General features: G+C 36.9%; 5 protein-coding genes across 5 annotated transcripts in view; 2 read left to right on the top strand and 3 right to left on the bottom strand.

Moving 5' to 3' along the window:
• LOC123319378 (serine/threonine-protein kinase SMG1) overlaps window positions 1-10,128 on the bottom strand; it is a 55,293-nt gene extending 45,165 nt beyond the window's left edge. The window contains exons 1-3 of the mRNA XM_044906299.1: window positions 9,996-10,128; window positions 9,536-9,932; window positions 2,746-9,179 (exon numbers count right to left, since the gene is read on the bottom strand). Of these exons, the coding sequence (XP_044762234.1) occupies window positions 2,746-9,179; window positions 9,536-9,869 (6,768 nt within the window). The 5' untranslated portion in view covers window positions 9,870-9,932; window positions 9,996-10,128. The remainder of the gene's footprint in view (window positions 1-2,745; window positions 9,180-9,535; window positions 9,933-9,995) is intronic.
• A 77-nt stretch (window positions 10,129-10,205) lies between these two features.
• On the top strand, window positions 10,206-10,930 carry LOC123314728 (programmed cell death protein 5). The gene is made up of 3 exons (XM_044900045.1): window positions 10,206-10,414; window positions 10,470-10,578; window positions 10,637-10,930. Exons 1-3 carry the CDS (start codon window positions 10,349-10,351, stop codon window positions 10,846-10,848), a joined length of 387 nt encoding a protein of 128 aa, XP_044755980.1. The 5' UTR covers window positions 10,206-10,348; the 3' UTR covers window positions 10,849-10,930.
• A 486-nt stretch (window positions 10,931-11,416) lies between these two features.
• LOC123323003 (protein disulfide-isomerase TMX3) lies at window positions 11,417-13,692 on the bottom strand. Its single transcript, XM_044911169.1, has 6 exons — window positions 13,505-13,692; window positions 13,189-13,450; window positions 12,798-13,129; window positions 12,285-12,724; window positions 12,034-12,229; window positions 11,417-11,940 (listed from the first exon to the last, which is right to left on the bottom strand). The coding sequence occupies exons 1-6, from the start codon at window positions 13,533-13,535 to the stop codon at window positions 11,915-11,917; spliced, it is 1,287 nt and encodes a 428-aa protein (XP_044767104.1). The 5' UTR covers window positions 13,536-13,692; the 3' UTR covers window positions 11,417-11,914.
• Window positions 13,693-13,871: 179 nt separating this feature from the next.
• Window positions 13,872-17,756, top strand: LOC123323001 (armadillo repeat-containing protein 8-like). The gene is made up of 7 exons (XM_044911167.1): window positions 13,872-14,086; window positions 14,140-14,958; window positions 15,106-15,272; window positions 15,353-15,573; window positions 15,724-15,970; window positions 16,035-16,472; window positions 17,201-17,756. Exons 1-7 carry the CDS (start codon window positions 14,063-14,065, stop codon window positions 17,238-17,240), a joined length of 1,956 nt encoding a protein of 651 aa, XP_044767102.1. The 5' UTR covers window positions 13,872-14,062; the 3' UTR covers window positions 17,241-17,756.
• Window positions 17,757-17,950: 194 nt separating this feature from the next.
• On the bottom strand, window positions 17,951-19,899 carry LOC123323002 (transmembrane protein 104 homolog). The gene is made up of 3 exons (XM_044911168.1): window positions 19,531-19,899; window positions 19,270-19,479; window positions 17,951-19,216 (listed from the first exon to the last, which is right to left on the bottom strand). The coding sequence occupies exons 1-3, from the start codon at window positions 19,561-19,563 to the stop codon at window positions 18,023-18,025; spliced, it is 1,437 nt and encodes a 478-aa protein (XP_044767103.1). The 5' UTR covers window positions 19,564-19,899; the 3' UTR covers window positions 17,951-18,022.
• Window positions 19,900-20,031: the final 132 nt, after the last annotated feature.

Raw genomic sequence — 20,031 nt, 5'->3', positions numbered from 1 at the left:
GCGATTTTTATTTTTTGAACAGTAACTGATTGCAGTAAAATTTATAGCGAATATACACGACGATTGTTTGTTTGATGTTGTACTGAAACGGACTTTAAACAACTTCATCATGCAATAATTAAACGAATAAAAAATTGTTATTCCTTTTCCCGAAAGCGATTCCTGCAAACAATCTTCGATTTCCCCAAAATCCAATGACAACCTCGCTTACAATTTAATAATAAAACTAACCTTGTCCCAAAATCAATATCCTCACTTATCTTCATTTCCCGATTAAACAGTATTCAACTGTATCCACTAGTTTTTATAGTAATGTTATTTACATACAATTAGGAATAACAACTTTCAGGTGAAAATTTCGAAGTGAACGATCAAACTAACTGACGAAGTTGGATATTTCATAAATTATTCATTTGATGAATGAGACTTCGGGTTCGTATTTTCGTACATATTCTTGAATACCTTTTGATGACCAATGGTAGAACGAGTGAAGTTTTGATCAACCTACAAGGCTCATTACGATCATTAGCCTAAATTTGCCTTTGACTCAATAAATGGCCAATGATAAAACAGATGCGTTTTTTTCCAAGTATGTTTTTGTAATGATCAATGATGTATTTTTCAAATTCCAAGCCTTGAACCGATTGGTCATCACTAATAGCCAAAATTTTAAAAAAATTCAATAGTGGTCGATGATATAGGATAAATTCATTGTCAGACAAGAAGTCTAGAATAGGGAATATTCCTTCTGACGAAAATGATGTAATTTTTATGAAATATCTTTGAAACGTAACATTTTGAAATGCCATTTCAACCGTTCCCCAAAAAAAATTATTTCAAGTACTTAAAAATGAAAACTAAATATGGGTATTTAAAATTTAAAGCGTTTCGTTTCTATTGCACAAGTTGGTAACATTGACTGAAATATGCGTTGATAACAAAGGACAACAAATACACTATCTTGATGAGATAGACGAAGATGGCTATCCATGAAGTCTGCGACGAACGAGGAAGGTCGTAAAATTTTATGGCCGGTTGCTGTTGAGGCTCGGTAGTGAGTACGCGCCTTATGATGGCTATAAATCAACAGCTGTTATTTTATAAACAAATCATTGTTCTTTTTATTTTCTAGTAGGCGCTGTTGCCAAATCGTAAACTAGAAACGAAGCGATTTAAATTTCAAAGCCTCATATTTAAAGAATGATTTTGAATAGTTTCCGCGGTGCATTTGAAAAATGTATTAATGAAACTCATAATTATTCAGTTTAAACTTGCATATGCTGTGATAACCCAAATTGAGAAGAATTCCCCATTATCCAACTATGATCATTGGTCTAAATTTGCCTTTGAATTGATAATCGCCTAGTCTAATCTGCCTTTATGATCCTTGGTCTATAATTGCAAGCGATTAATATTGGCCAATGCATTTTTTCAACAAATTCTAAGCCTAGAACGAATTCATATTAATGGCCAAAATTTCCATTTAATTCAATGGTAGTCAATGATCATGATCATTAGCAGACATAGAGTCTAGAATCATTCTATCATGGTCATTGGGCATCATATGCATTTGAATCGATAATGGCCAAGTCGAGCCTGCCTTTGTTATGATCCTTGGTCTTTATATGCAGCCGAATTCAAGCGAATAGTGGCCAATGATCAGAGCGCTGTATTTGTTATCATTCATGCCCAAAATTTGCATTTGAATCAATAGTGGCCCACGACTAGAGGAAGTCAATCATTCTGCTATGATCATTGACCTAAACTGGCGTTTGAATTGTCTACTCTACCTTTGTTATGATCATTGGTCTATATTTGCTCTCCAATCAATATTGGTCAATGACGAATGCTTTTTTTCAATGATTTCTAAGCCGAGAACGTAATTGTTATCATTGATAAAATTTGTATTTAATTCAAGTGGTCAATGATGGGATGAATTTACTATCAGACAAGAAGTCTAGAATTATTCTACTATGATCATTGGCCTATATTTGCGTTTTAATTGATAATGGCAAAGTCTAGACTAGCCTTTGTTATTGAACTTTGGTCTATATACAGTCGAATCATTAGTGGCCAATGACCACTGCATTTTTTCATACCTAGAACGTTGGAGAGATGCATTTTTCAACAAATTCCAAGCGTAGAACGTACTTGTCATCATTATTGGCCAAAATTTGCATTTAAATCAATAGTGGTCAATGACAGGGTGGATCCATCATAAGACAAAAAGTTTAGAATCATTCTGTTATGAACATTACCCAAAATTTGCGTTAGAACCGATAACGACCAAGAATAGTCTGTTTTTGTTATGATCGTCGGTCTATATTTGCACTCTAGTCAATGAGAAATACATTTCTTCAAAACATTCCACATCTACATCGTCTTGATGATATTTATAACCTAAATTTACAGATGAATTAAAAATGGCGGATGAAATGATGTTCATGATCAGATCAAATGTCGAGCATTTTTGCCTTGATCATTGGCTTAATGATGGCCAATGATTGAAATAACACAATTCCTGTGAATTCCAAGTCTAGAATACCTATCTTAAGATCATAAACATAAATTTACGTCCGAACAGAGAATGACCAATGAGTGGACCGATGCAGTTTCTGTCGATTCCTCAGTCTAGAATGTCTTGGCCATAAAAATTAGCCCCGTGGCCTTCAGTATACAAAATTTAAAAGGCAAATGAAGACCATTCATAATCAATCAGAAAAAAATAATCAGAGAAAGACTCACCTCTATCCCAGTAACACCTAGGGCGTCCCTGATGTTCGGCGTCAGCCTGAATGGCACCTTCTCCGGCACCCTCAGCGTCTTCCCCTTCTCGAAGCACACGTTATAGTCAATGTGCACCACTTCGCCGCTCGTCAGGTCGACCAACACGTTATCCAGATGCCTGTCGCCGAGGCCGATTATGTAACCGATTATGCTCATGACCGCCACCGAGTACGAGTACCTCTTGGTGACGTTCCACCAGTCGCTCGCGCTGATCGAATTGCACCAGAGCTCCTTGGCCAGCAGGTCGCTCGGCGTCTCAGCCATCAGCTCCGTCAGCACCTGCTTGAGCGCGATCAGCGGCCACTCCTTCCTGTTCTCCACGTTCTTGACGCCGTGCTCGACGAGCAGCGGGTTCAGCTTGTTGTAGAAGAGCTCGGACGGCCGGAGCACGACGGCGTTCGCGTTCTTCGCGTTCGGTTTCGCGAGCTCGCGTTGCTGCCACCGCTTGTACAGCGAGAAGACGGGCGTGGTGCCTTCCACCCAGTTGATGAGACCCGATCTCGGCCCCAGGGGTATCACGGAGTAATGCCTCGCCCTGTACAGGTTCTGCCCGGTGGGATCCACGTTCTGCGCCATCATCGTGTTGGCGATGTTCAAGAACTGCATGATACGTTCGTCCAGGTGCAGGTCTTCCAGACCCTTGAACAGATACGTGTACGTCTGGCCGTCCGACCCGTAAAACACCAATTTTTTCGGCTTGGTCTTGGTCGGTAGGATCGACACGACGTTGCTGACGTGCGAAATGGTCACGGTGGTTTTCGACGAGGTCAATCCGGGCATGGCTATCATGGTGTCGCGTATATTGGCGAGTATCGGACTGATTTCTTGCATTTTCAAGGAATAGGACGATCGTTTCTGTATCTTCTGTTGGAACTTCTTCTGTAAACTCTTCAACGGCATCAGGGAATGGTGGGGCTTCTCCGGACGTTCAGGCTGTTTCAATTTCCTTATAACCGTTTCTATTTCGGAGGAAAATTTCTCCTTGAACATCTTCTCGTGTGGCGTTTCTGGCTCGACGCAGGTTACTTCTCTAAGTTGCTCCAACACGAATATTATAGGCTTGATGATGATCCTGTGTTTTTCGGCGATCAAAGATATCTTCTCCTCCTCCGATAAATTCGGATTTTCCAACACCTTCTCTATCTCGTATTCCAACTGTTGTTCTCTCTTCGTTATCTCGGAACTGTGCTGTAGCAAAGTGCCCAACCATAGTTCGTCCCACAGTAAGGTGATCCTTCTCAATTCCCTCACCAACAGTTGCACCTGAGCGATGGTCTCCGGATCTTGCTTGCTCAAGGTATCGACCAACACCTTGAAAGAAGATTGCAAAGAGCTGGTAACTTCCTCGACGTCGCTCTCGTCGTCCTCGTTCTCGTTGAGATCGTCGTCCTCGTCTTTCTCTATGACTTGCGACAGGCAATCTTTGGGTAGGGTTATCTCGGAGAAATTGAACTTAACGCCGCCTTCCAAGGCGCCAACGACGGCCGGGAAGGTTATGAGATGTGGCGCATCTTCGGCAACTCTGCACAACAAATCAGAAACGCAATGGTGCACGTAGGCCTCTGGATGATTCAGCCTACTGAACAGCTGAGGTATGATCACTTTCCAAGGCTGGGTGGGCGTAGCTTTAAGACCCTCCTCTAACGTACCTTGCAATTCCAAAGCGTAACGCACTATGAGCCTCAATAATCTCAACGTTATAGTGATAGTAGTGCACTCCATACTCTTCGTAATATTTTCTGAATTGGCCAGTAGATGAAGATATTTGAAATAAGCTTCGGCGCTTAAATTATAATAGTTATAAATCCTCTTCTGCGTGTTTCTCCATATTTGCAACAATTCTTCCAGATACTCATCTTCGGCATTCTGGAGCGGCCTTATGTTCTGTAACTGATTCTTTATCATGACCGAGGTTTTTATAGAGTTGGAATCTAAATCTTCCTCATCTGTTATGTTTCGGTTTTGCGACAAAATCTTAAATATTTCCGAAAGTTCTTCTTCGTTTGTATCGTCAGGTAATAAATTTTTGATGGCAGTACAATCTTCTTCGGTTAAACTGTTGGTGGAGCTGTGACCGTGATCTAAAATTTTCCTACCCCACTTATAACACCAGGTACCGAAGGAGCTCCAACCTTTGGCTAATGTAAGGCACTGATGTACGCTAAACTGAAGCAATTTTCCTATAGCCATTTCGTTCAGTGGAATTATTCCTGAAGGATTGTTATCAACTAGCGCTATGTCTGGGAGAACAAGTAACAATTTTCCGAGATGAGAATTCACATCAGTTATTGAAATGTCGTTATTTTGCATCCAAGACGCCAACTTGAGAAGTATTTTACTGCTCATTTTTCTCAGTTCAGGACCGCCGTACAATTCCGTATGTTTCGATATAGAAGTAGAAGTTGCGGCGCATAAATTGAATATATCCTGTTTATTCTCTTCTTTCGTGTATAGGAGTTTGATGACCTCCGAGACAGCCCTTGCCGTATCCATGGTCCAAATCTTTATATCCGAGATCTTACTGATCACTGAAACGGCCAAATTGTTCATCAATGGCTCCTGATCGCTCAAAATTAGATCTTTCTCTTCTAAGAACTTGTAGATCTGTCGATAGGCCAAATTGAAATTTTTCTCTTTTCTCGCTCTGTTTATTATGTCCAATCTGAGGTTGCTGCAGAACGAGTTGAAACCTTGATTCTGCATACTGCCAAAATATTCCGACCACCAAAGAATCTTCCTCAGAATAGAAGAATCTATCATGCGGACCTCGGTTTCGAAATTTTCAGATACCAAGAAAACTGTGTTGGCTGGTATGTTATTATAGACGTTTTTCAAACCGTTTCCTATGTACTGTAACAGACAGAAAGTTTGGAATATCTCACAGGGAGCTATGTCGAGGTATTCCTGAATCGAATTCTCAATGAGATTGAGGTTCAAGTCTATTTTCTCGTTTAGATCTTCAGTTATGTGATTCGATGACAGCTGAAGGGCGATGCGATATAGGTTATTTTCCGCGGTTGAAAGGGTGTTGTAGCAACTCCAACTTTTAGGTTTCTCGTCAGTGTTCCACTCTGATAAAGCGGATAATTCATGTATGCCACTTTCCAACTCCGCAAAGCTCCTGGCACACTCCCAGTCGTTGCAATAATACCAACACTTTCGTTGGGACTCGTTGAATTCTTTATTCTCCGGACTCTTGTGCCAGGTTAAAATGTCAAACCAATGGTGGAACTCTTTCAGGCAAGCTTCCACTTGGTCGTGTATAAAGTTTCTAATTTCTAAATTGATCTTCGTCATATCTTCCTCTTCATCACTGTCTACGTTCGACTCCATTTCCAAGAGTATTTTTCTGTAGCCTTCAATGGCCGTTTCATATTTCTTCGATGATTGTTCTCCTGCATACTTAATCCATCCATACTTCCTGCCATGCTTTCCTCGTAAATTCTTACACCACACGTAAAGACCGTAGATGGCCTCCGTTTCTCTCAGATTCAACAGGGCCATTGTCATGAAAATCGTACATCTTTCGAACTCTGCCGACTGGATTTTATCTGAAGCCGCCATCTCTTTCAAAAGGGCGTGAGCATGCCTGATAACAGCGTTAAATTCGCCGGCATGTAGTGCTATGTGTATTATCACCATACGAGTTCTTGTCAACCACTCGTTGCACGTATTGGCATTCGCAATGAAGAAAGTCCTCACCAGTTTAGCCGGTTGTGGCATGGCTATGGCGCAACCTTCAGCTGCATTATAAATTCGTTTTTCAAGGTGTTCGATGAATTTCAACAGCAGAGATACCCTTATTTTCGTGAATTGGTTGTAACACGCCACATTTTTATCTTTATTGATGGCCAATAACTCGTTTCCGAGGGCATTCAAGGCTCCTTCGATTTTCATGAAGGTTTCATTCGGCTTTCCCAGCGGGGTTCGCAGCTTCGAGTTGACGCAGAATTGCGCGCCCTCTAGGGTGGCCCAATTATGGAGAACGCTCTTAGAATTGATTCCTAAATCGTAAAATAATTCCATGTTCATTTGGGACTCTATATCTAAGCACAAACTGGAGGTGAAAACCTCTTCCAAACAATCGATGGTAGTCATCTCATTCTCGGGTTCAAGCAAAAATCTCATGAATTTTTTGAATTGAGATGAGCATAAATCGTTATATATTGCTCCGGTAGAATGGAGATACTGGGCCATGGTGATCATGTAGCTGTTGTAGTCTTTAGAACTGGAATTTTGATGTTTCGAATTGTTCACCGAACTGATCTTGTTGAACTCCACAACGGCAACGTCCCAAGGTATCAGGGAAGCCAATTTCGAATAGGCAGATTTCAACACTTCCTTATTAGAATTCATGTGTAGTTTGCATAGATCGCTGACGTTGATCAAAAACGTGTTGCTCCAAGGTAAATGTTTGTAACTCAAAAGTTTGTTCAGATTCTCGCAAACGTGCAAGGCTATGTCCTGATTCAAGTTATAACCGCACTTCACAAGTACCTCAGTTATGGACACGAAATTCTGCTTGTTGTAAATATTTATGAGATACACCTCTGATTTGCACAAAACATCCTTTATCCATTTCAGAGTGAGCAGAACGACTTCATGTCCAGAATCAGAGTTCAAGGTCTTATGAATGACATCCAAAATTATGGTGAAATTACCTGAATTCGGCGATGAATGAGGTACATCGTCTTTGGAGCCGTCCGTGATGGAGAATCTGGTTAGATTTGAACTATCTTCGGTTCTACTCAATAACGAGGATGTGGAAATGTAGTGGTTGTAGCATCGGCAATGGGAGAACAGAAGGTACATGAGTCCGAACTGAACATCTGGATAATTATGAGCTAGAGTTTGATCGTAGGGCAAGAGATGTACAGCCACAAGCTCTAAAATACTCGGTTTAAGTGCCCACATAACAATTATGGAACTTGCATTGGCCAGTTGGGACAAACAGCGCAATAGGAATATTACCAAATTTTCAGCATCCCTTTCGGAATATTCAGCAACATCACTTTCCTCAAATGGATTATTTTCAGTGAATGGTTTACAACCAGGGAAAATTTTTCTATAGACTGTCTCAAAATCTCCCAAGACGTATCTGTAAGCCTCCTGAACTAAGGAGACATTCTTCAAACTCAACAACGCCTGATAAACCAACATAACAGACTTTTGAATATCCTGGAATGGAGATAAACGTAGTTTCATGAGTTCCGACTTAGGTCCAACCAATTTTTCAATCAACTTCACAGGAAGATTAGCAGAGAGTTCCTTGAGAATCTTCGATATGAAAATTAACATTGAAACAATAGTAAACTCGGTGAATTCGTTTGCAAGAGACAACTCTGATTCTACAAGATTGTTGACAGAATTGACTAAAGTTTGAGTTTTGGTTTCGAGGAAAGTAAGCAGCATTGCGACACAGTCATTGGTTGCAATAGTCAGATTCTCCGGGATGTATGATTCTAGTGCTTCCGAAGTGGTCTTTATTATTTGCGCCACGAGACTGCTGATCAAATCTGGCCTAACAACCTTGTTCTCATTCGGACTGATACATTTATCAAGACATCTCAAAATGGTATTCATGGCCAATACCAGGACTGTTATGTGTTCCAAAAATGAACTATCGCCAGTTTCAGATAGTTGTTTTGAATAATTCACAATGTCTTCTAAAAAGTTCTCGATCAGATTGAGAGAAAACTCCAAATTGAACTGGAAATGTTTAGGAATCCTCTGCAAATTTGTAGAGATGAATTCTATGGTAGATAAAGGTTGGGTGTGGTCCACATGCCATCCAAAAAGAAGGTCTATCGTATCCCTGAAGAAAGGAAAAAAATTGTCTGGATATATCTCCACGACTGTCACTAGCACATCTAAGGTTACTTTGAAGATGGGAGCACTTTCTGTGTTTTCTATAATTGACACCAAGTTCCTGAATAGGTTGTCAACATGTTCTTGTATGACAGGAAGTTTATTTTCAAACATAAGTGTTTCTTTGAAAGTCTCTACAAGTAAAATCTGCATGTCCTCGTATGATGTAGCCATCTTGGCAAATAGCCAATTTTGATATCGCTCAAAATCATTTTCTTGTCCCATTATGTAACCCATTCTTCCTAGGGCCCGAGCTGCCTGTTTTTTGGACTGGAGCCCTGGTGAAACTTCGAGAATTTCAAACATGGATTCCCCCAGTATATGAAAAGCTTTTCTGATATAAGGAGCATTATCTGGCAACAGGAGAACCTCAAGTAGTTTTTTCGAAATCATTAACGAATTATTCTGATCAGTTTCCATACTCAAACGCCGCAACAACTTTGAAATTCTAGTATCTTCTGGCAAATTCAATTTTATTTCTCCTTTTTTTTCATTTTCGTAAAATTTTCCATGATGTGAATTACCTGTAGTGAAAACATAACGATAAATATCTGACGAAAAAGATGATTCATAAATAGTTCGCATTCATCAGAAATTCAGTAGTTTTTAACCTAATATTGCACCATATTAAATCAGGTATTTTTGAGATTCAAGATCATTTCAACTTTCATAATACCCTTGTTCATAATGTGATTTAAAACTGCATAAATAGATTCAACATGAATCCATTTTAAAGGTTCATTATAAGATCTATTCGTGCTGTCAGTCATGACGGTTCTGAACCAAACTAAGAACAATGCTAGCAAATTTTGATTTCCACAAGACGATACAGACGCTCAGCATAAAAAGAATGACTAAAGTATCAACTAAACCAACTCACCGACAGTATCTGCATTTCTACTTGTAGAGTCATATTTTCTGAAGGAGTTTAAACCTTCTCTTTCATTCCTACTCCGAGAAACTGTCCCTCTAGATCTGAATCCCTTACGCTCAGTCGCCCAGGTAGAGGGACGAAACTCAGTTATTCGGCTTCTAGAGGAAGAGTTTCGGAATCTTCCTTCCCTCAAGTAACCTTGGCTTCGGTTATTGGTTTCTGAGAAATCCCAGTCCAGCTCATTGCTCTCACCATTTTCTGCATTACTTTGTTCAAAATTGCAGATTTCGGATGAGGTTTTCGAAGATCTCAACTTATATGTGGTGTTATTTGATATCATCACTTACATTACGATAATAAATCTTTAACTGCAATTACAGGTTATCGCCGATTTCACAAATCACTGAAAATAATGGAGATGAGAAAATTTTTGAAACTATATTCACTTATAACAATTTTTACTCACATAAAAGCAAAATTTTTATAAAACTGTCAACAGAAATTCCAGTTTAACATCCGCATCATTAAAAGGTATTCATAGAATAGGATAAAAATACACCAGGGACAGAGAAGAGAACAGACAGCAATAAATTTCACAGAATATTAGAAACTTTTTTCCAAAGATTGATAATTTTTTCCAGATGATTGCTTTTTTATCATTTATCGTTACTAGAATTCATTTTCTACTCCCTCTCGAAACGAAGTTTTTTCTCTTTTATGATCCTATTTAAAATGACATAAAGACATAAAATGACAGATAACCTCAACCCATTTTATTAATAATCCTATCGAGTGGAAAATATAATAAAAATATTAATTATGGAAGACGCTGAACTCGAAAGAATACGGAATCAGAGATTAGCCCAACTGCAATCTCAATATAGCGTTAGTACGAAACAGGGGACGCTATGTATATATGAACAATTTCTTCATTTTCCAGAAAGAAGGTGGAGATGCTGAGGCCCAGAGAGCTAAGCAAGAACAAGCTAAAGAAGAAACCAAACATGCAATTCTCTCCCAAATTTTGGATCAGCAAGCACGAGCGAGGTGTAAGTTATCTCACAATAACCCCTCCAGGTCGGAGTTGAAAAGAGGCTTATTTTCCAGTAAATACTCTTCTACTTGGGAAACCTGAAAAAGGACAAATGGTTGAGGCAATGCTCTTGAACATGGCAAGAAGCGGTCGTATAGCTCAAAAAATTAGCGAACCTGAACTAATACAACTGTTAGAAAGTATTGCTTCGACACAATCTAATAAGACCTCGGTGAAATTTGATAGGAGGAGAGCTGCTATTGATTCTGATGATGATGATTTTTAATTATTTAACTATATGCTTTGTTCGAAAAGATTGAAGTGCTAATTTATCTGTTACTACTCATTTAATAAACCTTTTCTAATTATTTCATGTTGACTATCAAAACGTACTTGAACCTTGAATGAATTACCAAAAATATTTATATTTAGGTGCATCCTGCTTTGTATATATTGGCTCATGGTCAAATATATACCACACTCCTTCAGAAAGCCATTCTCTTGTATAAGGGCAATGTTCTTATGGAATATGATTACCATTGAATTAATGTGCTATTTATATTTTTTCTAATGCACTCCATGATTAGGATACAGGAATGAAGTCTTAAGTTTTTTGATTGGTTTATTTTGTGAACAACAATTAACAAAAACACTAAAATTCAATAAAAAAAAATTAAACAATTCTTGTGTGAGATCAGTACATAACAGTGCAAGAGAAAATTTTGGTTGTTAAATCACTGTTGAATATTTTGAAACCATAACTCTCATTTCCCCCCTCAAGTTATGAGTAATGAGTTTCAAATTTCCTGTTATTTTGAGTATAATTGTTGTGTCAGTTCAGAAGCTTGACTCCCTATATTACCTTTGCTTACAATTTGACAACACTGCAAATGACCCTTAAGTGAAGATCAACTAATTTGAAAGCTATTGTAATAAGTATGAGACACTGATACATGTGAATGTTAAAATGATGAAGATGTGGCAAGTTTTGCAAAATCATCACACATTTTTCGAAGTTGGATCAAGCAAGGTGAATGTTTTCTTTTCCATTTATCTTCAACAGCTTTTTTTGGATTGGTTTTGAAAGCACTGAGCATAAAATAAAATATTCTTGGTATAAATTCAATAAATAATATTTAAAAAAATATGGCGACATAAAATTACCCTCAATAGCAATACTAGGGACTTATAAGTAAAATGTTTTTGGTTGATTAAAATTATCTGGAGGAATTCTAAAATTCAGTACAGTAAGAGCATTACAGATTAGCTACACATACCAAGTACTACTTGGTAAAATCAAGAAATAGAGCATCCATATAAAGTTACCTGTTCTAAAAAACACTTCTTCACACTTATTCTTTCTTCTCATGTAGTAATTCTGAAACAAAGATGATTATATTATTAAACACTAATTTAGTTTCGGCTTGACTACTTGAAACTGAGTCAAGAAAAACTTCATTAAAACACTCACCTTCTTCTTCATCCTCATCCGCATCCAAAATATCGGCACAACAAATTGAATACAAAATCAGGGAAAGAAATCCAAGTGGCAAACCGAAAAGAACAGTTGTTAAAACTGGGTTACCCCTCCACATGTCTGACAATGAAGTTCTCGCCTCAAAATATGTCCTATACAACCTTACAATGAGACTGTTTCCCCCATATACCTAGAAGAGTTTTATGAACACAACAATTCAGAAACAAATCTTTTTTACTACATACGGGTGCTGATTGGTTATGAATTCTCTCCAGGAAGTCCTCCAAATACTCTGTCGTCATTTGAAGAGCATCTTCCTCCTCAGGTATATGATGGTGATTAGTAGTACTGTTGAGAACCAACAGATAGGGTAAAGGCAGTACTTTCATTGCAATACTGTTTGCTAACTCCGGATTTCCTACCCATCCAAATTGGAAGTACCTGTGGTATTTCTCACGATTTTTAGAGATTACCGACTCTACCATATTTCGAAATCTCAACATATCCTGTGGTACTTCATGAGCTTTGTCCTCTTCAACTACAGCAAGAACAATGTACTTCTTGGTCTGAAGGATTTCGTTGATGTTGCCTCTGGTGATTTTAGGGAATGTTGCAAAGCGTTCCTCATTGATCCAATTATACATTGTGTTATTGAGGTGATCTGGATCACTTGAGTTCATGTCAACTGAAAAATTAGAATAAATAGATAGGAAATAATTCAAAGTCTAACTTGATGAACACACATTCATTGCACTTACTTGAATAAAAATAATGAAGATTATCCTTGTGTACAAAAACAGCAGGCAAATCCCTGGAGATATTGACATGAGAACCAGCTATTTCTTTAGTTGTTACATAAAAGAAACTATGTGGTTGCATTTTAGTTGCAACATTATTGAACGAGTCCCACAAAGGACCTTCCTGATCCCCCACATACATAAAAAACAGCTGATTCATGCCTTTCAAATTTGCTAAGCTTTCTGGCCTAGTGACTTGTTGAACAGGGGGACCAGCCATTCTCAATGCAAAATTTATTATGTCTTCCTTGTTTCGGTCACCATGGTAAGTGAAATCGTTATCAGATGTTATACTAGAATTTGAAAGAAAAGATTCAAATAAAATGATGACAATGATCTCTGTTCAACTCACAATTTAATAGTGGGAAAGCCACTAATTGAGAATTCAGAAGCTATAGATGTGAATCGAGTACAATCTATTCTACCAACCCTGAGATTTGTTCTATACAGAGCCTGGGAAACCTGTGCCCAAACAGGTTCAAGTCGTTTACAGTGGCCGCACCAGGGGGCATAAAACATTACTAGCCATTGAGTATTACCTTGTTTGCGTATTGTCGGAAACTTATCACTCAACTCCAATACTTTTGATCCAGAACAATTTACGAGAATTGAGACTGAAATAGTTGGTATACATTATATTATTCAAGACTTTCAGTTTAGTATCGTACCTATAACTAGAAATTTGAAAAGTAGATTCATTTTGATTTATGTGTTTTGCATTTCCTGGAGTCCAATTTATTAAAATTAAATTTCTTGACTATGAGCAATATGAGCCATTCATGTGATAAAAATTTTCAAATCACCGCTGGTAAGCAAAAAATCTTTGCTGGTAAGTTTATTATTTTGACATTATGAGCACATGTCAAATTTTAAAAGTCAAAATTATAGAGGTTTTTTACTTATTTTTTTTGGTAGTCACCATTGAAAAGGTGTTTTTCGGACTAAAATTATTCCACAATAACTTTTTTATTGAAAGCATAATTTTTAATAATATTTAAGAAACTTTATTTTGGAAAAACTCGACATTTTTTCAGGGGTCATAGAAACTCCGTAACGGTAGTGAAGGCGAGGCGACATAATTTTCATTATAAAAAAATCATTCATTTAAAAATTTGAGGTTTTAATTTCAATCCTGAAATCCACTCATATTTTTATCATAATATATTTATAGATATTTGTAGAATATTGATGTTTTAATTTATGTAGTGTCGTGAATCATTTTGAAAATGAAACCATTTTCGGCTTTTATGGTAAGAATAACCTGATTCACCTTCAAAATATACAGGATTATTTTATATTTCAGAATGTTGAGAATACTCGATTCTACATCGATGACCTATATTCATCTGATCCAACAGTATGCTTGGGTTCTATATTATGTATAAAAAACACCGTGATTGGATCAAATCGGCAAAAAGAGAGTGTTATAGCACAAGGAATTGTTCCTCGTTTGATGCAACTGCTGAGAGACAGCAATGTTAGAATTAACGTCAGGATAGAAGCAGCTGTGACCCTTGGATCCTTAGCAAAAGGAACTGATGATCACATTGAATTATTACTGAAATCTGGAGCAATCCAACTGCTCCTTGACTTATTGGATGAAGAAAATTCCAAGCTAGTGGACGCATGCTTATGCTGTTTAAGAACACTGTCGCAACAAGATACTACTTCGTTGAATAAATATACTCTGAAACGTTTACAAAAACTGCTAAGTTTTGCTGGTCTGAAAGAGAATACTCTGAGGCAAGAATGTGTTGCTACAATCTTGGGTGCTGCATGTAAAACTGTAACTGAACAGAACAACCTTTGTACAGCAGGAGCCCCCTTAATATTGGCTTCTCTCTTGACTGTTCCAAGTACTTCAGTACGAATACCAGTTATCACTTGTTTGGCGGCAATGAGTTACAATAACCCATCAGTAGCTTTTCAAATTGCGAACACTGAATATAATGATTCTAACATACCCAAATTGCTCTCTACTTTAATATGCAGATACAGACCTATTGAAATGCAGTTGGAGGCAGCCAGATGTTTGACTAATTTACATAGAGCGGGAGCTATTCCTGCTAATGATCCTATAATTACGTATAGGACATTGTCTTGCTTAGTACAGCTCTGCCAAGTAAGTATACCATTTCATGATGTAATTAGAAATGAATTACTTGTATGTATCAATCTAATACTTCATATTTATTGATAGTATCAGTCAAGCTTCTTGTTCGAACACGTGCAATATATTTATTCTCATAGATTTTCATTACTCACTCAGATTGACAATTTAGAACTACATAGGGCAGTGGCTGCTGATGCCTTGGCATATTTGACTGAAGTCGACAGTGAGCTACAGAAAATAGCTGCTATAAGTAATCAACTGGTCGCTGCCATGGTTGATTTGTTGAATTGCCAGAGTGTGGCTGCAAGACAGGCTGCATTCAGGTAAATGCAGTTATCTCTCTTATAATCATCCATTTGAATGGAATTGAGCTTATATTTCACTATATAAACTTAAATTTCAGGGTATTTGCTTCCTTAGCTGCCAACGATGAAGATATACGTAAAAGAATAATCGATACTAAATGCTTGATGGAGAAAATCATGGAAGGGCTACAAGACGAAAATAAAGACATAATTTTGGCTGCTGTGAGATGTCTACATTCCCTGAGTAGATCTGTCCAACAACTCCGCACAACTTTTCAAGATCATTCTGTTTGGAAGCTTCTAATGCCCATCTTAATCGGTAAGCATCAGATATTTTGAATCAAATTTTTTATTCACTTTTTTCTGCGTTTTAAATCTTCTGAATTAGTAGTGAATGAAGTGTTTTGAGAACAAAATTGTTTAGTTGTTTAGATTTTGCATTAAAATTATGATGAGCGTTTTCTTCCAGATTACTCCTCAACAGAACTTCTGACAGCTGCATCTTCAGCTTTGTGTAATCTGCTGCTGGAATTTTCCCCTGCTAAGGAACCAATGGTGCAGCAGGGTATTATCACAATACTCGCTGAGCTGGTAACTAAACCGGAACCTTCTATTCGTTTGAACGGCATTTGGGCATTGATGAATCTAGCATTTCAGGCTGAACAAAGAGTAAAATCATCCATATTAAATTCTTTGGGAACAGATAAGGTCTTTCGGTAAGTTTAGAACTAATTTTTTTTTTCTTTATCATTTGTTTAATCTGATTCTTATATTTTACAGATTATTGGATGACCCAGACCCTAGGGTGATAATGAAGACGCTTGGTCTTCTCAGGAATTTAGTGTCACCCAGGCCACACACCGATGCCATAATGGCTTTGCATGGCGTACAGATCATGCAAGGAATAGTTTTTGTCTTAGAAAGCGCTCATGCACCAGAGATAAAAGAGCAAGCTTTGTGCATTTTGGGTAATATAGCGGATGGGGACAGAGCACGGGATCACATCATGATGAATGAAGACATCCTAAAAAAGGTCATTGCTTTTATGAGTCATCCTGCTGTATGCCTTCAGGAAACGTCGGTTTTTTGCATACAAAATTTAGCACGAAAGGGCGAACCAGGCGTTACGGAGAGACAAAATCGGCTCAAGGATATGGGCGTAGTGAACATACTACAATCCCTTATGGGCAACTCCAGCAGTCAAACTTTGTACAATAGGTGAGTTATCAAAAATTTTCACAACATATCTGGACAAATTTTGAATTGGCAAAAAATTTTGGTTTTTCCTTCATTCAGATCTCGCTAAAAAGAATGTCAAAATGGGGAATTCTCTTTCAGACAAAATTAAGTATTTTTTATGAAATATCTAATGAACTTTTCATTTCAAACATATCATTGCAACTTTTCCTTGAAAACTTATATGTACTCAGAAGAAAAAATAAATATGGGGATTTAAAATTACATGGACTTTGTTTCTGATTCACCATTTGGCAACATCGACTTATTAGCGATTACGTCGCTAGTCAAGGACAACAGATTGGTAAAAGTTGATTATATAGGGGAAGATGGCTTCCTGAAAACATTGCACTCTTTTAGAATTCAATGCTTGAAAATCTCCAGCTGATATTTGGTTACTCAAGTTTGAGTTCAATCTTTGGTTGACAACATATAACCTCATACTTTGACAGTTGTAATTCAGAACTGTCAGCACTGTTGCCAGTTTGTGCATGAGAAACCCCATATTTGCAGCGAATTTGAGAAATTCATCAGTGGAACTCATAATCATAAAGTTGATCTTGCATATTTGATAATAACCCAAATTGAGAATTCCCCATTGGTATGTCAAAAGTGCGGCTTCTCTAAGTTTTTTTCTGGATCTCATCTGTTGCTCATTCTTTTGGACAGCTGACCAATAGAAGTTTTACAATATCAAACGTTTGTTGCAGGGTCAAAGCAGCTCATTCCCAGTTTATGAACGATGTTTAAAGTAAAATTTTATCTATGTTTGTTGAATGGAAAATGAGGCAAGTTTATGAGAAGATTATGAACGTTGAACTGAATGAAAACCCTGTTTGAAGGACTTTGAACGGAAAGAACATTTGTAAAATATCTTTACCAATTTTGGAATATATATAGTGTATTTTGTTATTATTTAAATTACTTCTCCCCCTAATATAGTTGTTGTACTTCAATATGTGTATCAACTTTTATGTAACAAAAATTGTACATTCAATATCTCATAGAAAATAGTTTGAACAATTGGAAAACTAGTGACTGACAATTAGCGAACACTGTAGTTCTTAATTTCACCAAAATAAGGAACAATTATTTTTTATCGGAATTTAGTGCATGATAAAGACGGCTGTGTAAACAAAAATATGAAAATTGATTTTGATTACTTTTGGATCGTTATTGGAGTGGAGATTTGATGTTGATGGTTATGACAAACATGTTTTGAAAATTTCAAGATGAGCTGAATAAAGAAATAACAAGTGGACCGAAGAAAGATTTTTGTTTTTTTCCCAAGAAACACTTTTTTTACAGCTTGAAATATACAGGATGTCCCAACTAAAACGAGTCATCCTCGAACAGTCAAATAATAAGTTTTGCCTGTTCTCACCACTACGTCGTCTACAGATTACCCTTCAGTTTATGATTTGAACACGTCATAGTTTTCAAAAATGAAAAACTTGAGAAACTATGAAAAATATATATTAATATATATGTATATATAATCTCACACAAAATATTTCTAGTTTTCATTGGAGTCATGTATACTTCACAATAAAATTATAAGTTTCGAATCCCATACAAACCACTGCCCACGCAAGTACTAAAACGAACCAGAAATTACCCTTAAAAGGACTGGCAAATGTGTTTTCCACATTTCCAAACGTCCTCCTGCAAAATTTCCTTGCAGAATGTGCCAAAATCACCGGAAAAATGTATTGCACAAAAACTCCAGGATAAGAGCCTGTAACTTCAACTAATTTTTTCAAATCGTGAGTTGTAAGAGATATAAGCACTGGAGGTAAGATGACAATTGTTGGAAAGAAAATCCGTCTTACAAAAAATCCATATGTTGTATTCCTATCTAGCACCAAACTCTTCAGGTTGTTCTGCAAAGTTATGGCAATAATAGGGAATGATGTAGACAGGGTGAATAAGGGAAAAGCCCCGAGAAAATAATATATAGTATTCATAAAAAACGTTGAATGGTTGGCATGTTCTGGAATGAAATTCAGTGTATATAAATCTTGAACATTCTGAAAGGCAAAAACGCCTGTTATAGATAATAAAATATAAAAAACACATATCATGATCATATCTATCCCCATTTTCAATGAGATATGTTGTTTGTTAGAGAATGGAGCTATCAAGTTGGGAATTGAATGATGACACATAAAGCTATAAACACTAGAACCAATAAGAGTTGGAATACCTTTTATATTGGAAGCGCTTGGATGACCTTGTGGACCATATTCAGATATTCTGAAAACTGCAAGGCTTATCATTATGACAAAAGCAGTCCACCTCATCATGAGAGTACACATTTGTAAATATTTAGTTTTCTGAATGTTGAAATAAGTAAATGGACCTATCAAGAGAGCTATGAGTAAAACATACATCCGATAAACATCAATTTTGTAAAACTCAAAATTGGACCAGCATCTCTCAGTATTAAAAAAAGTATCATTAGATGTATCACATGAGAGATCTACTAATGTTTTAGATAGGGCAGCGGTATAGATCGATAAATCCCCTAATAAATAAATACATAAAACCGCATAAAATAGAATGCGTACAGTCTTATTCATAAATACATCAGACATTTCACAGAGTTCTACTTTGGTATTTAAGTTATAGTCTTTCCTTCTAGTTCGACCATTATTGACAGACATTATAGCTGTTTCTTCATTTACATTATCCTGATCAGATTCCGATACCTCATTTTCACTCTCCTACAAATAGGCAATTCACTAGGATTCAACAAAAAAACAGAGGGAACACTTACATCAATCTTGTGAGATTGAATATGATGCCAACGAATAGTTGCATTTGCACATGCAATGCTCTCAATGACAAATGTTACACATACAAAACTGATGAAACAAAGAAGTACTAATAGAACTGTACTCAAGAACCATCCAGCACTAGCAAACCCTTCAGGTAACGTTAGGGCACCTGTGCCTACAATGAGGTTGAAGACATATGCCAACCCCACCTGCAATAAATATTATAATAATTAAGCTCAACTCTAGGATATTATGCTTACCCATGACGAATAAACTTCTGTTTCAGAAGGCATGGTATTATGCCAAATATTGAAGTCCTTTGTTACATATTTTGCGATATATCAAAACTGTGAACTTGCTCCTTTGGGGAATCTGATACTCCTAGAAGCAATTTGATATTCTTGGAATTTATCGCATTCGTATATCAAACCATTTATGCCTATACAATATCTGAGAAAAGTAAATTAGACTTTATTTATTTTGTTGTTTTGAAAATATTATTTTTCTTTACTTCACTACGATACATAGAAAACATATTTTATTGAAAATGGGATCGTAGACCGATAAGATTATCATGGGAATCTCCGGAAAATATCTGTTCAATCAACACCTTTTCGAATGTTTATTGTTATCGTATTAGTTCAAACCTTCTTAAAATATAAGCGATAAGTAAATAAGCAATTAAATAGTAATTTAATGAATGATATCTATTCTGTGATTGATATCAATTGACGTAATTAATTGCGGTTGACATGACATAA

This window comes from Coccinella septempunctata, chromosome 1 (assembly GCF_907165205.1).
Source record: "Coccinella septempunctata chromosome 1, icCocSept1.1, whole genome shotgun sequence".
NCBI classification, from domain to species: Eukaryota; Metazoa; Arthropoda; class Insecta; order Coleoptera; family Coccinellidae; genus Coccinella; species Coccinella septempunctata.
The sequence above is the reverse complement of the archived record's forward strand: the minus strand, read 5'-3'. Positions and strand labels throughout refer to the sequence as shown.

What these genes read in the sequence shown, in the direction of transcription:
- LOC123314728 (XM_044900045.1), top strand. Translation starts at nt 10,349, where the DNA reads ATGGAAGACGCTGAACTCGAAAGAATACGGAATCAGAGATTAGCCCAA. An exon ending in AACTGCAATCTCAATATAGC is followed by an intron (nt 10,415 to 10,469) that starts GTTAGTACGAAA and finishes TTCATTTTCCAG; the next exon opens with AAAGAAGGTGGAGATGCTGA. An exon ending in TCAGCAAGCACGAGCGAGGT is followed by an intron (nt 10,579 to 10,636) that starts GTAAGTTATCTC and finishes CTTATTTTCCAG; the next exon opens with TAAATACTCTTCTACTTGGG.
- LOC123323003 (XM_044911169.1), bottom strand. Translation starts at nt 13,535, where the DNA reads ATGAATCTACTTTTCAAATTTCTAGTTATAG. An exon ending in TCTTCATTATTTTTATTCAA is followed by an intron (nt 12,725 to 12,797) that starts GTAAGTGCAATG and finishes CTAATTTTTCAG; the next exon opens with TTGACATGAACTCAAGTGAT. An exon ending in TTCATAACCAATCAGCACCC is followed by an intron (nt 12,230 to 12,284) that starts GTATGTAGTAAA and finishes AAACTCTTCTAG; the next exon opens with GTATATGGGGGAAACAGTCT.
- LOC123323001 (XM_044911167.1), top strand. Translation starts at nt 14,063, where the DNA reads ATGAAACCATTTTCGGCTTTTATG. An exon ending in GCAAGACAGGCTGCATTCAG is followed by an intron (nt 15,273 to 15,352) that starts GTAAATGCAGTT and finishes CTTAAATTTCAG; the next exon opens with GGTATTTGCTTCCTTAGCTG. An exon ending in GGAACAGATAAGGTCTTTCG is followed by an intron (nt 15,971 to 16,034) that starts GTAAGTTTAGAA and finishes TATATTTTACAG; the next exon opens with ATTATTGGATGACCCAGACC.
- LOC123323002 (XM_044911168.1), bottom strand. Translation starts at nt 19,563, where the DNA reads ATGCCTTCTGAAACAGAAGTTTATTCGTCATGG. An exon ending in CAGAAGTTTATTCGTCATGG is followed by an intron (nt 19,480 to 19,530) that starts GTAAGCATAATA and finishes TATTTATTGCAG; the next exon opens with GTGGGGTTGGCATATGTCTT. An exon ending in TTCAATCTCACAAGATTGAT is followed by an intron (nt 19,217 to 19,269) that starts GTAAGTGTTCCC and finishes GCCTATTTGTAG; the next exon opens with GAGAGTGAAAATGAGGTATC.